This window comes from Heptranchias perlo, unplaced genomic scaffold (genome assembly GCF_035084215.1).
Source record: "Heptranchias perlo isolate sHepPer1 unplaced genomic scaffold, sHepPer1.hap1 HAP1_SCAFFOLD_117, whole genome shotgun sequence".
In the NCBI taxonomy this organism is placed as follows: Eukaryota; Metazoa; Chordata; class Chondrichthyes; order Hexanchiformes; family Hexanchidae; genus Heptranchias; species Heptranchias perlo.
In genome coordinates, this window is record NW_027138396.1 from 1,398,204 (window position 1) to 1,411,080 (window position 12,877).

General features: G+C 42.1%; 1 protein-coding gene across 1 annotated transcript in view; it reads left to right on the top strand.

Moving 5' to 3' along the window:
* The window catches only part of LOC137307999 (mucin-6-like), a gene marked incomplete at its 3' end in the record, with an annotated part of 353,656 nt that overhangs the window by 39,179 nt on the left and 301,600 nt on the right, over positions 1-12,877 (top strand). Inside the window, exons 4-6 of the mRNA XM_067976969.1 lie at positions 1,307-1,416; positions 5,559-5,766; positions 12,568-12,690. Of these exons, the coding sequence (XP_067833070.1) occupies positions 1,307-1,416; positions 5,559-5,766; positions 12,568-12,690 (441 nt within the window). The remainder of the gene's footprint in view (positions 1-1,306; positions 1,417-5,558; positions 5,767-12,567; positions 12,691-12,877) is intronic.

The window sequence follows — 12,877 nt, forward strand, 5'->3', positions numbered from 1 at the left end:
GGAGTCTCTGACCACGATCGGAGGGGGAGGGGGAGTCTCTGACCACGATCGGGTGGGTGGTTAAGTTTCTGACCATGATCGGGAGGAGGGGAATGTCTCTGACCCCCTCTGATCGGAGTGGGGTCGCCCTGCACAAGTGAGGCCCAAGCTCCTCCTGCCCCTCCTGCCCCATAAGGAAATCTAAAATAAAACTTTAAAACTTGCCTTCGGGCCCACAATCCAGCTCACGACAGGTTTGCCTGCTCAGGTGACACCATCGGACCTGTTCTGGGTGTCTAATGTAGAACTCTTGCCTCTTTCCTGCGGGTGTGCTGTTCAGAGATCAGAGGGGAGGAGAGAAGGTAACTGAGGCAATTTTTAACAGCAGTGTTTGATCAGAAGTCTGACTGGACGAGCCTAAAAGTCACCATTTTTAAGAATTTGAAAAGTGGAGCAGAATCGGTCTGTGTGATTACATACAACACGGAAACAGGCCAGTTGGCCCAATCTCCCAGTGTTGATGAGGATGCACCACATGAGCACTCGTCCTAATCCCATGTGCCCCCCCTGTTCCCACATCCCTTATTCCACTTTCCTTCAACCACCTATCTAACCTATTCTTAAATGTTGGCATGGTCTCCGCTTCAGTCGTTAACTCTGATAGTGAATTCCAGCCTCTTTGGGTAAAAAAAAACAGTTTCTTCTGCATTCAGTCCTAAATTCCTTATATTTAGTCTTATATCAATGTCCCTTAGTACTATCACACCTACAAAAGTGCACTAAATCATATTTGCCCGTGGTTACGTTATTTGACTAATATAGAGGTCCTTTTGGAAGGGTTTTGTGGTGATGCAGTGTGTTTGGCACCCAGCACATCATCCCTCTCAACAGATGGATGTGGCTTGAAGCTGTGAAGCCCCAGCCCCCTCAGCGAATTGCTCATCTCAGTCACACCTCCCCGGGGAGTGGCTGGGTAAGATACAGGCATGTGTGAACCTCTCCTCCCCTCTACCCCTCCCCGACAAGTCTGACTTGCTCACTTTCTTATGGCATGAGGTTTTAGGTTGACACTGACGAGAAGCTTGGAATCAGTCTTGCACTCACGTCCTTGGCTGGGATTGGTACTGAGGTAGCGAGGGACAAGGTAAAGGGAAAGAGGAATACAATAGAATCTCACCCTCTGGGGAAAAAACTGGCGACGCTAATATTTTCTGTGAGGAAGGCAGCTGGAAATCTTTTGGAACTACGAACATCTAGCCATAATGTTGAAGTCATGTTGAACAAGTCACCAGCACCACGCCTGACGCAATCTGTGGTCTTTGTTTAGGTCACAGGATTAGCCCAGTCCACTTTGCTTCTCTCCATAAATTGGATGATCCGTTGGAAAATTGCATACACATGGAGAATGAGAGTGAAGAGGAGCAGTTTCCAAACCACGTGAGTCTTTCACATCCTTAGCTTGCCAAGTCTTCTTGTTGGTGATTCGACTTCCCCCACTTTGGATTAAAAATATTACTTGTACAGAGCCCGAAGCTCTGGAAATCCCTCCCAAAAACCCCTCCGCCTCTCTCGTCTCCTTTAAGACACTCCTTAAAACCTACCTCTTTGACCAAGCATCTGTCCTAATACCTCCTTAAGTGGCTCGGTGTGAAATTTTGTTTGATTACGCTCCTGTGAAGTCCCTTGGGACGTTTTACTACGTTAAAGGCGCTATATAAATGCAAGATGTTGTTGTATAAGACACACTGAATGAATGACTAACTTGGTTTGTTCTCTCAGGACTTTCATGTAAAAGTCACAGACCCTTTCGGGCTCACTTACTTCCATTAACTGCCAGTTGTGTCTCATCGTCAAATATAATTTTCAATGCTATTAATTTCAGTGGGTTTGCAATCTATGAAAAAAAGCTTCCTCTATTCCATGGATTAACTTTAGGTGTAGAGCAATCAGTCATCATTATCACACCACACATAAAGGGCTTTAGACTTCTGGTGAGAGGAGGCAGAGACTGAATGATCGACCAAGCCTCACTGAGTGATATGTGCTACAGTGAGATAGGATGAGGAAATCATTTTTCACCCATCACCCTTGGTTCACCCTCGCCTGAGTCTAAAGTTTGTGAGTTCGAGCTCCACTCCAGAGACTTGAGCACAAAATCTAGGCTGACGCTCCAGTGCAGTACTGAGGGAGTGCCGTCTTTGGGATGAGACATTAAACTGAGACCCGGTCTGCCCTCTTAGGTGGACGTAAAAGATTCCACGGCACTCTTTCAAAGAAGAATAGGGGATTTCTCCTGACCAATATTTATCCCTCAACCAACATCACTAAAAACAGATTATCTGGTCATTATCTCATTTTTGTTTGTGGGATAAAAACAGAAAATGCTGGAGAAGTTCAGCAAGTCAGGCAGCATCTGTGGAGAAAGAAACAGAGTTAACGTTTCAGGTCGAAGACCCTTCGTCTTTGGAGGGTCTTCGACCTGAAACATTAACTCTGTTTCTTTCTCCACAGATGCTGCCTGACTTGCTGAACTTCTCCAGCATTTTCTGTTTTTATTTCCGATTTCTAGCATCCGCAGTATTTTGCTTTTGATTTTCTGTTTGTGGGACCTTGCTGTGCCTGACGCATTTCCTACATTACAGCAGTGACTACACTTCAAAAGTGCTGCAAAGTGCTTTGGGACGTCCAGAGGTTGCGAAATGCAAGTGTTTCTCTTCTTTCTTTTTAACATCAGTCCAATTAAATACTTTAAAAGAAACTGATTCTTATCATCTTGTGTAGGTCAGAAACCTCGTTCTCCCTCTGTGCACTGCTGGTACATAGTGCTCTTTCAAAGAACACCTGAGATTGACCGTGATTGTTCCTTAAGGTTGTTTTAGTATACAATTCAGATTATTACTTGATTAGCAATATTAGTGTTTGTTTTACTGCCACAATCTATGAGCTAAAACAAACAAAACTAACCAGTCCAAGGCAAGTACCGTTTTCTTGGATCGGTCTGCAGTCTAAAGGTTAGAAATAACTTTTAGATTCTTTGCAATTTTGGTGGTTTCAATTCAGGAGGTCTGCACAGGAACAGTTAGGAACATAGGAACAGAAATAGGCCATTCAGCTCCTCGAGCCTGTTCTGCCATTCAATGAGATCATGGCTGATCTGTGACCTAACTCCATATACCCGCCTTAGCCCCGTATCCCTTAATACCTTTGGTTAACAAAAATCTCTCAATCTCAGATTCATAATTAACAATCAATCTAGCATCAGCTGCCGTTTGCGGAAGAGAGTTCCAAACTTCTACCACCCTTTGTGTGTAGAAGTGTTTCCTAACTTCACTCCTGAAAGTCCTGACCCTGGAGAGTTCGAGAGAGGTGGTGGAGGGGTCGAGCTGGATGTTGTTAGTGTACATGTGGCAGCTAACCCTAAGCTATGCGATGGACTGTAAAACCAAAAAATAAGTAACCAACATATTTTTTGAAAAACACGGGAACTGTGTTTAGCAACTGCCTCTCCTACTTGTTTGCAGTCGCACCCAGAATCTCATCACTGAGGTAATCGCACTTTAACACGATGCGAACAGCTGATTGAAGCTGCTCGAAGACCTGGCCTTGGCTGAAATCAGCACTGCCTTTTAAATCGGTCAGTCCAATCGAAGGGAGTAACAGTGTGTAAACAGCTAATTGAAGCTGACCTTGGCTGAAATCGGTCAGTCCGGGGTAAATACTTATCAAACTGCCTGAAAGAGATGGCGTGCTTGATATGTTAAAAGTGGCCCCTTTGTAATTGACTCTTATGGTAATGAAAAATGGTTAGGCGGCTGCCTGTGACAGTGGAAGTGGTGGGGACTGGATTCAGGTGTTTTATGGCTATAGTGATACACTCACAGCAGGCTGTCTGTGGATTTGAAGACGAAGAATGGTGCTTTTTTTCCACACAACAGACATTTCAGAATATACTGCAGATAAAGTTAAAATTGGAGGCTGATCATTTAATGATTAACAATGCAATTGGGTTCAGAAGATTTGGCTCTTATAAGACCCATGGCCTGTAATTGGCAAATGCAGTTCAATGTAGACAAATGTATGGAAGCAAGGAGACAAAACCATGTTAAATGGAAGAGACATACTGCTCAGGTAAGAGACTTGGGGGACATTGTAGAAACATCAAACCATCAGCTTACTGCGCGACTGCCGTAAAAAAAAACACAACCAAGTTACCGGATTCCATGAGTATGGGGTTAGAATACAAATCAGAACAATTAATATCGTTACTGTGTAAGACACTGGAGTACTGTGTGCAGCAGTAGTCACCATACCATAACAAGAATAACACCGACCTTTGAAGGATGCAGCTTAGAGCAATCAAATTGATAATGAGATGTCAAGAGTTTGAGAGTGCACTTATACTGCAACTTCAGCATTGCTGCGAATCAATCTCTACTTCATAGGAACGGTAAAGTTGTCGTATAAACCTGGAGTTGGTGCCAGTTCTGACTCCAGGGACAAGTAGTGTAAGGACAGGGGAGGAAGCTTTACACCATTAGGCTTTGACAATCATTGAGTAGAATCAAATTGCTGCCTGTCTGTGGTATCGCTGGAGCGGCCTGGCGGGGAGGGTGAGGAACCTACTTGGGAGTCTCTTCCCTGGTAGGAACACAGCTGTTTTTGAAAGGAAGTCGATTGGAATTCCCCGGAGTCAGTTCTTCTACAGAATGGACGAGTGCTTGAGGCCGAGGTTCCTTTCCCTGGAGTTTTCTTCCTCTTTAACCTATACTGTCGACAAAGAAGATATTTAAGGGGGAATACGTGATTCTAAATAATACGTCTAGGTAAATTCCCATTATTACTCCATTGTATGATATTAAATAGTATAGATGAGATAAACTCCCGTTATTACTCTATTGTATGATATTAAATAGTATAGATGAGATAAACTCCCATTATTACTCTATTGTATGATATTAAATAGTATAGATGAGATAAACTCCCATTATTACTCTATTGTATGATATTAAATAGTATAGATGAGATAAACTCCCATTATTACTCTATTGCACATATTAAAAGGATCAGATAGGATAATTTGCCAGTATTATTCCAAAGTATATGCTATGTATAAATGGAGATAAGGTAAAGTCCCATTTTACTCCAATGAAGGGTACTAAAAGATACATAGTGTAAAATTAAATGTTATAAATAAGACAAGCTCCGATTATTACACCAAAGTATAATATTAAATGTACACATAAGTTAAACTGCTATCTTTACTGTCACAATCCATTTTTTAAACTCCAAAATATATGAGACTAAATGATTTAAAAACCATAAGATGCTGAAAAGAGAGATTTAATAATCGGGGATGAGCTCGATAGGTCAAATGGCCGATTGTCATTCTGACTTTTCCTATGTTCTTAAAGACTTGATTCGGAGAGTGAGCTATGCATTGCAAGGTTCCCAATGTGTACCCGAGTATAGACTGGGGAACAGTTTTACCTTTCTGTGAAATAAGTGTAATTTAAGCACTTGATTACATTGGAGAAAAGACTAACAGCAGCAATGAATGATTCTGTGCATTTTATTTTTAGCAAGCTTTCTGCACTTCATTGATGGGTAAAGTGGCACCAGAATGCACAGTGCCGGAATCAAGTTATATTAAACGCTGTCTCCAGGACCTGTCCAACTGCCCCAAGAAATATGATACAAGCTGTGCTTGTGACACTTTCTCAGAATACGCAAGGGAGTGTTCAAGATTACTGCAGCCTGTCCAAAACTGGAGAAATGACCATCTCTGTCGTAAGTTCCAATAGCAAATAGCTCTAAGCTTATTTCTATTTTTCTTCACACTTTGCTGATATGTAGACCATTGACAAAATCTGACTGTTCTCATGTGTCCTTGGCATCATTTTTCATCCTATGATTAGTATTCCTGTCTGTACTAATATTGACAGGCACATTCCTATAGAGTTCTTCTTGTCCCATCATTGACCCACAGAGTCCCTCCCATTAATGGCAGATCATTACTGACCCACTGAGTTCCTCCCATTCATGGCAGATCATTACTGACCCACAGAGTTCCTCCCATTCATGGCAGATCATTACTGACTCACAGAGTTACTCCCATTCATGGCAGAACGTTACTGACTCACAGAGTTCCTCCCATTCATGGCAGATCATTACTGACTCACAGAGTTCCTCCCATTCATGGCAGATCATTACTGACCCACAGAGTTCCTCCCATTCATGGCAGATCATTACTGACCCACAGAGTTCCTCCCATTCATGGCAGATCATTACTGACTCACAGAGTTACTCCCATTCATGGCAGAACGTTACTGACTCACAGAGTTCCTCCCATTCATGGCAGATCATTACTGACCCACAGAGTTCCTCCCATTCATGGCAGATCATTACTGACTCACAGAGTTACTCCCATTCATGGCAGAACGTTACTGACTCACAGAGTTCCTCCCATTCATGGCAGATCATTACTGACCCACAGAGTTACTCCCATTAATGGCAGATCATTACTGACTCACAGAGTTCCTCCCATTCATGGCAGATCATTACTGACTCACAGAGTTCCTCCCATTCATGGCAGATCATTACTGACCCACAGAGTTACTCCCATTAATGGCAGATCATTACTGACCCACAGAGTTACTCCCATTCATGGCAGATCATTACTGACTCACAGAGTTACTCCCATTCATGGCAGAACGTTACTGACTCACAGAGTTCCTCCCATTCATGGCAGATCATTACTGACTCACAGAGTTCCTCCCATTCATGGCAGATCATTACTGACTCACAGAGTTACTCCCATTCATGGCAGAACGTTACTGACTCACAGAGTTCCTCCCATTCATGGCAGATCATTACTGACTCACAGAGTTACTCCCATTCATGGCAGAACGTTACTGACTCACAGAGTTCCTCCCATTCATGGCAGATCATTACTGACTCACAGAGTTCCTCCCATTCATGGCAGATCATTACTGACCCACAGAGTTCCTCCCATTCATGGCAGATCATTACTGACCCACAGAGTTACTCCCATTCATGGCAGAACGTTACTGATTCACAGAGTTCCTCCCATTCATGGCAGATCATTACTGACCCACAGAGTTACTCCCATTCATGGCAGAACGTTACTGACTCACAGAGTTCCTCCCATTCATGGCAGATCATTACTGACCCACAGAGTTACTCCCATTCATGGCAGAACGTTACTGACTCACAGAGTTCCTCCCATTCATGGCAGATCATTACTGACCCACAGAGTTACTCCCATTCATGGCAGAACGTTACTGACTCACAGAGTTCCTCCCATTCATGGCAGATCATTACTGACCCACAGAGTTACTCCCATTCATCATAGACAGGCACTGACTCATGGAGTTCCTCCTGTCTCATCACTGATAGGTACTGACCCATAAAATCCCTCATGTCTCGTCACCGATGGGTTACTAATCCATGGACTGCCTCTGTCCCATCACTGATTTGATAGGTACTGACCCCGCATAAACCCGTCTGCCTCTCCACCTCCTCCTTATAATCCACCTCTTTGACCAGGTCTTTGGTTCTATTGTGATAAAGAAATGACCTGGACTTGGGTATCGAGAGTACAATTTTGAAGTTTGCGGATGATACAAAACTTGAGAACATAGTAAATGTTGAGAGGGATAGTAGCAAACTTCAGGAGGACATGGACACACTGGTGAAATGGGCAGACACATGGCAGGTGCAATTTAATGAGGATATGTGTGAAGTGATGCATTTGGGAGGAACAACATGGAGAGGCAATATAATCTAAATGGTACTAGTTTGAGGGGGTTGCAAGAGCAGAAGGACCTGGAGGTACATACTCACAAATCTTTGAAGATGGCAGGACAAGTTGATAAGCTGGTTAAGAAAGCATATGGGATATTTGGCTTTGTATATAGGGGCACTGAGTACAAAAACAAGGAAGTCATGCTAAATCTTTACAAATCATCGGTTAGGCCTCACCTGGAGTATTGTGTACAATTACATAAGAACATAAGAAATAGGAGCAGGAGTCGGCCAATCGGCCCCTCGAGCCTGCTCCGCCATTCAATAAGATCATGGCTGATCTGATCCTAACCTCAAATCTAAATTCATGTCCAATTTCCTGCCCGCTCCCCGTAACCCCTAATTCCCTTTACTTCTCGGAAACTGTCTATTTCTGTTTTAAATTTATTTAATGACGTAGCTTCCACAGCTTCCTGGGGCAGCAAATTCCACAGACCTACTACCCTCTGAGTGAAGAAGTTTCTCCTCATCTCAGTTTTGAAAGAGCAGCCCCATATTCTAAGATTATGCCCCCTAGTTCTAGTTTCACCCATCCTTGGGAACATCCTTACCGCATCCACCCGATCAAGCCCCTTCACAATCTTATATGTTTCAATAAGATCGCCTCTCATTCTTCTGAACTCCAATGAGTATTCTGGGCGCAACACTTTCAGGAGGATGTCAAGGCCATGGAGAGGGCACAGAGGTGGTTTACCAGGATGATACCAGGGATGAGGGACTCCAGCTATGTGGAGAGATTGGAGAAGCTGGGATTGTTCTCCTTAGAGCAGAGAAGGTTAAGGGGAGACCTGATAGAGGTATTAAAAATTATGAGCGGTTTTGTTGGAGCAAGTAAGGAGAAACTATTTCCTCTGGCCAGTGGGTCGGTAATCAGAGGTCACAGATTTTACATAATTGACTTGGCATTCCCTTTGTTTGACTACGCCTCTGTGAAGCACTCTGGCTGTTTTTCTACATTAAAGGTGCTATATAAATACAGATATTTGTTTTATCCCACCATCAGGGATAACAATCTCAGTTCTATAGTAACAATCAGAAGTCATAATAGTGTCTGTCCCATTATACCAACCATCAGTCACAATGTGATTTATTGTTTTTAATCAATCACATGTATAATCACACATACTTTCAAACAAATTCTTAAATCAATATACTGTAGGTAAAGATCGTTAAAAAGTAATGAAAAACAGAACGAGCCCAGTTTATGAAAGCAATTTCATTGTTCTCTGCTCAGTATCAGAAAGAGCCTTAAAAGGTCACCGATGCAAACTCCATTAACCTTGAAAGATTTCTATTGTGGTTGAACTCAGTCCAGGTTTTTATGAAAAAAAAGTTGTATTATCTGGAAATAAACCTGAAGTCACCTTGACCTGCAAACCCACTGTAAGAGCAAGGAATATGGTAACTGTTGTTTTTATCAGCCAGCTAACCAGAATGGGTTCATTTCCTTTTCCTTCTTTTCCTTCTCCATTCTTTTCCTTTTGCTCTCGTTGTTTATTTTCTTCTCCCTGTAAAGCGCTCTGAGGTTTCGTTCCACAATAAGGAGCGCCTCGTCAATATAAGTTGTTGTTCCTATTGCGAATGCTGCTGTTGATGAAGCTGTTGTTTTTACTGCTATTCTTGTTCTTACTTCTGTTCTCTTGATACTGTTGCTACGATACAGTTGCTGTTGCTCTCATTGATACTGCTGCTGTTGGCGCTGTTTTCACTGTTTCTGTTGATGCTATTGTTGTTACTATTAATACTGTTGCTCTCATTGATACTGCTGCTGTTGGCGCTGTTTTCACTGTTTCTGTTGATGCTATTGTTGTTACTATTAATACTGTTGCTCTCATTGATACTGCTGCTGTTGGCGCTGTTTTCACTGGTTCTGTTGATGCTATTGTTGTTACTATTAATACTGTTGCTCTCATTGATACTGCTGCTGTTGGCGCTGTTGTTACTGGTTCTGTTGATGCTATTGTTGTTACTATTAATACTGTTGCTCTCATTGATACTGCTGCTGTTGGCGGTGTTTTCACTGTTTCTGTTGATGCTATTGTTGTTACTATTAATACTGTTGCTCTCATTGATACTGCTGCTGTTGGCGCTGTTGTTACTGGTTCTGTTGATGCTATTGTTGTTACTATTAATACTGTTGCTCTTGTTGATACTGCTGTTGTTACTGTTTCTGTTGATGCTATTGTTGTTACTATTAATACTGTTGCTCTCATTGATACTGCTGCTGTTGGCGGTGTTTTCACTGTTTCTGTTGATGCTATTGTTGTTACTATTAATACTGTTGCTCTCATTGATACTGCTGCTGTTGGCGCTGTTTTCACTGTTTCTGTTGATGCTATTGTTGTTACTATTAATACTGTTGCTCTCATTGATACTGCTGCTGTTGGCGCTGTTGTTACTGTTTCTGTTGATGCTATTGTTGTTACTATTAATACTGTTGCTCTTGTTGATACTGCTGTTGTTACTGTTTCTGTTGATGCTATTGTTGTTACTATTAATACTGTTGCTCTCATTGATACTGCTGCTGTTGGCGCTGTTGTTACTGGTTCTGTTGATGCTATTGTTGTTACTATTAATACTGTTGCTCTCATTGATACTGCTGCTGTTGGCGCTGTTTTCACTGTTTCTGTTGATGCTATTGTTGTTACTATTAATACTGTTGCTCTCATTGATACTGCTGCTGTTGGCGCTGTTGTTAGTGGTTTTGTTGATGCTATTGTTGTTACTATTAATACTGTTGCTCTCATTGATATTGCTGCTGTTGGCGCTGTTGTTACTGTTTCTGTTGATGCTATTGTTGTTACTATTAATACTGTTGCTCTCATTGATACTGCTGCTGTTGGCGCTGTTGTTACTGTTTCTGTTGATGCTATCGTTGTTACTATTAATACTGTTGCTCTCATTGATACTGCTGCTGTTGGCGCTGTTGTTACTGTTTCTGTTGATGCTATTGCTGTTACTATTAATACTGTTGCTGTTGTTGGTGCTGATGTTGCTATTGTTGCTGTTATTGTATTTTCTTGTTGTTGCTTTGCTATTTTGCTGTTTCTATTGCTACTGTTGGTGTTGCTATTTTTGCTGTTGCTGTTACCATTGTTGGAAATGGTTACTAAGGTGTTATGTCCATTGGATTTCTAAGCAATAGTAGTGAACGGGAAGGGGATTTGTTCTTTGGATTTCTACCCGATGGGAATGAATGGGCAGGGACTTTATCTATTGGAATTTATACAGTGGATATAAATTGAAGAGGTTGAGATGAGATCCCTCAAAATAAAGGCAATTTGGGTTTTTACATCACCGCAACCCTGAAACTGTAGGGGGCAATTTTCAGAGCATGGAAGAGTGAGAAAGAACTTCACCCACCGACAGAGTACATCAGAAACTCTGTACACACTGCTTGCAATTTTGCCATGTGCATTGGGGATCAGCAGGATTTCCTATCCCCAGCACACAGCTGCATAATTTAAATGTACAAACACTTAATGGAGTAATTGAAATAAAATCACAGAAATCATCAATAATTAGTAAAATGTGCTACATGGCTCATTTGGTAGCACACTCACCTCCGTGTCAGAAGGTGGGGGTTCAAAGCCCCATCTCAGGGACAGCTACGCACAATCCAGGCGATCACTCCAGAGGGAGTGCTGCGTTGTTCTTGGGATAAGATGTGAAACCAAGCCCCCATCTGCATGTTCTGCTGGACACTAATGATCCCATTGGCACTATTTAAAGCAAGAGCAGGGAGGTGTCCAGACAAACAGCCCTCGTTTCATCAACACCACCAGAAACCGATTAATCAGTTATTCATCTCATTAGTGTTCTTGAGATGTTGCTACGTGCAAAATAACCACAATTAGTGCATTTCAGAGATACCATCACTCCCTCTGAAAGATTTCCAAACATACCATCACTCCCTCTGAAAGATTTCCAAAGATAACATCACTCACTCTGAAAGATTTCTAAAGATACCATCACTCCCTCTGAAAGATTTCTAAAGATACCATCACTCCCTCTGAAAGATTTCTAAAGATACCATCACTCCCCCTGAAAGGTTTCTAAAGATACCATCACTCCCTCTGAAAGGTTTCTAAAGATACCATCACTCCCTCTGAAAGATTTCTAAAGATACCATCACTCCCTCTGAAAGGTTTCTAAAGATACCATCACTCCCTCTGAAAGGTTTCCAAAGATACCATCACTCCCTCTGAAAGGTTTCCAAAGATACCATCACTCCCTCTGAAATATTTCTAAAGATACCATCACTCCCTCCGAAAGATTTCTAAAGATACGATCACTCCCTCTGCAAGATTTCTAAAGATACCATCACTCCCTCTGAAAGATTTCTAAAGATACCATCACTCCCTCTGAAAGATTTCTAAAGATACCATCACTCCCTCTGAAAGATTTCCAAAGATACCATCACTCCCTCTGAAAGATTTCTAAAGATAACATCACTCCCTCTGAAAGATTTCTAAAGATACCATCACTCCCTCTGAAAAATTTCTAAAGATACCATCACTCCCTCTGAAAAATTTCTAAAGATACGATCACTCCCTCTGAAAGATTTCTAAAGATACCATCACTCCCTCTGAAAGGTTTCCAAAGATACCATCACTCCCTCTGAAAGATTTCTAAAGATACCATCACTCCCTCTGAAAGATTTCCAAAGGCTTAAAACTCAGGTGCCGAAATTGCTCCAGTAACTTCGACCTGCAGAATATATTCTCATTCCACAGGATTGTGACACAGCTCTGTTTATTTTAGCTCCACGTAAATGCCCAACGAACCTGATGTACATGGAGTCCGGGTCACCCTGCTTTCCTACATGTTCCAACTTACGCTCGACCTGCGATACTCATGGCACATATGGCTGCTTCTGCCCAGAAGGTAAACTCACTTCCTCAAGTCAACAGTACGGTCTTAGTCAGGAAATAGAGAGAAAGGGGGAAAAACTGCATGCTCTGGAAATCCAAAATGAAATGGTCCATCAATGCCTGCAAAAGAAGGTGAGGTTAATGTTCGGGGTGGGACCCTTCATCACAACTTGGCCCAATGTGAGTAAGGAGTGTTTTAA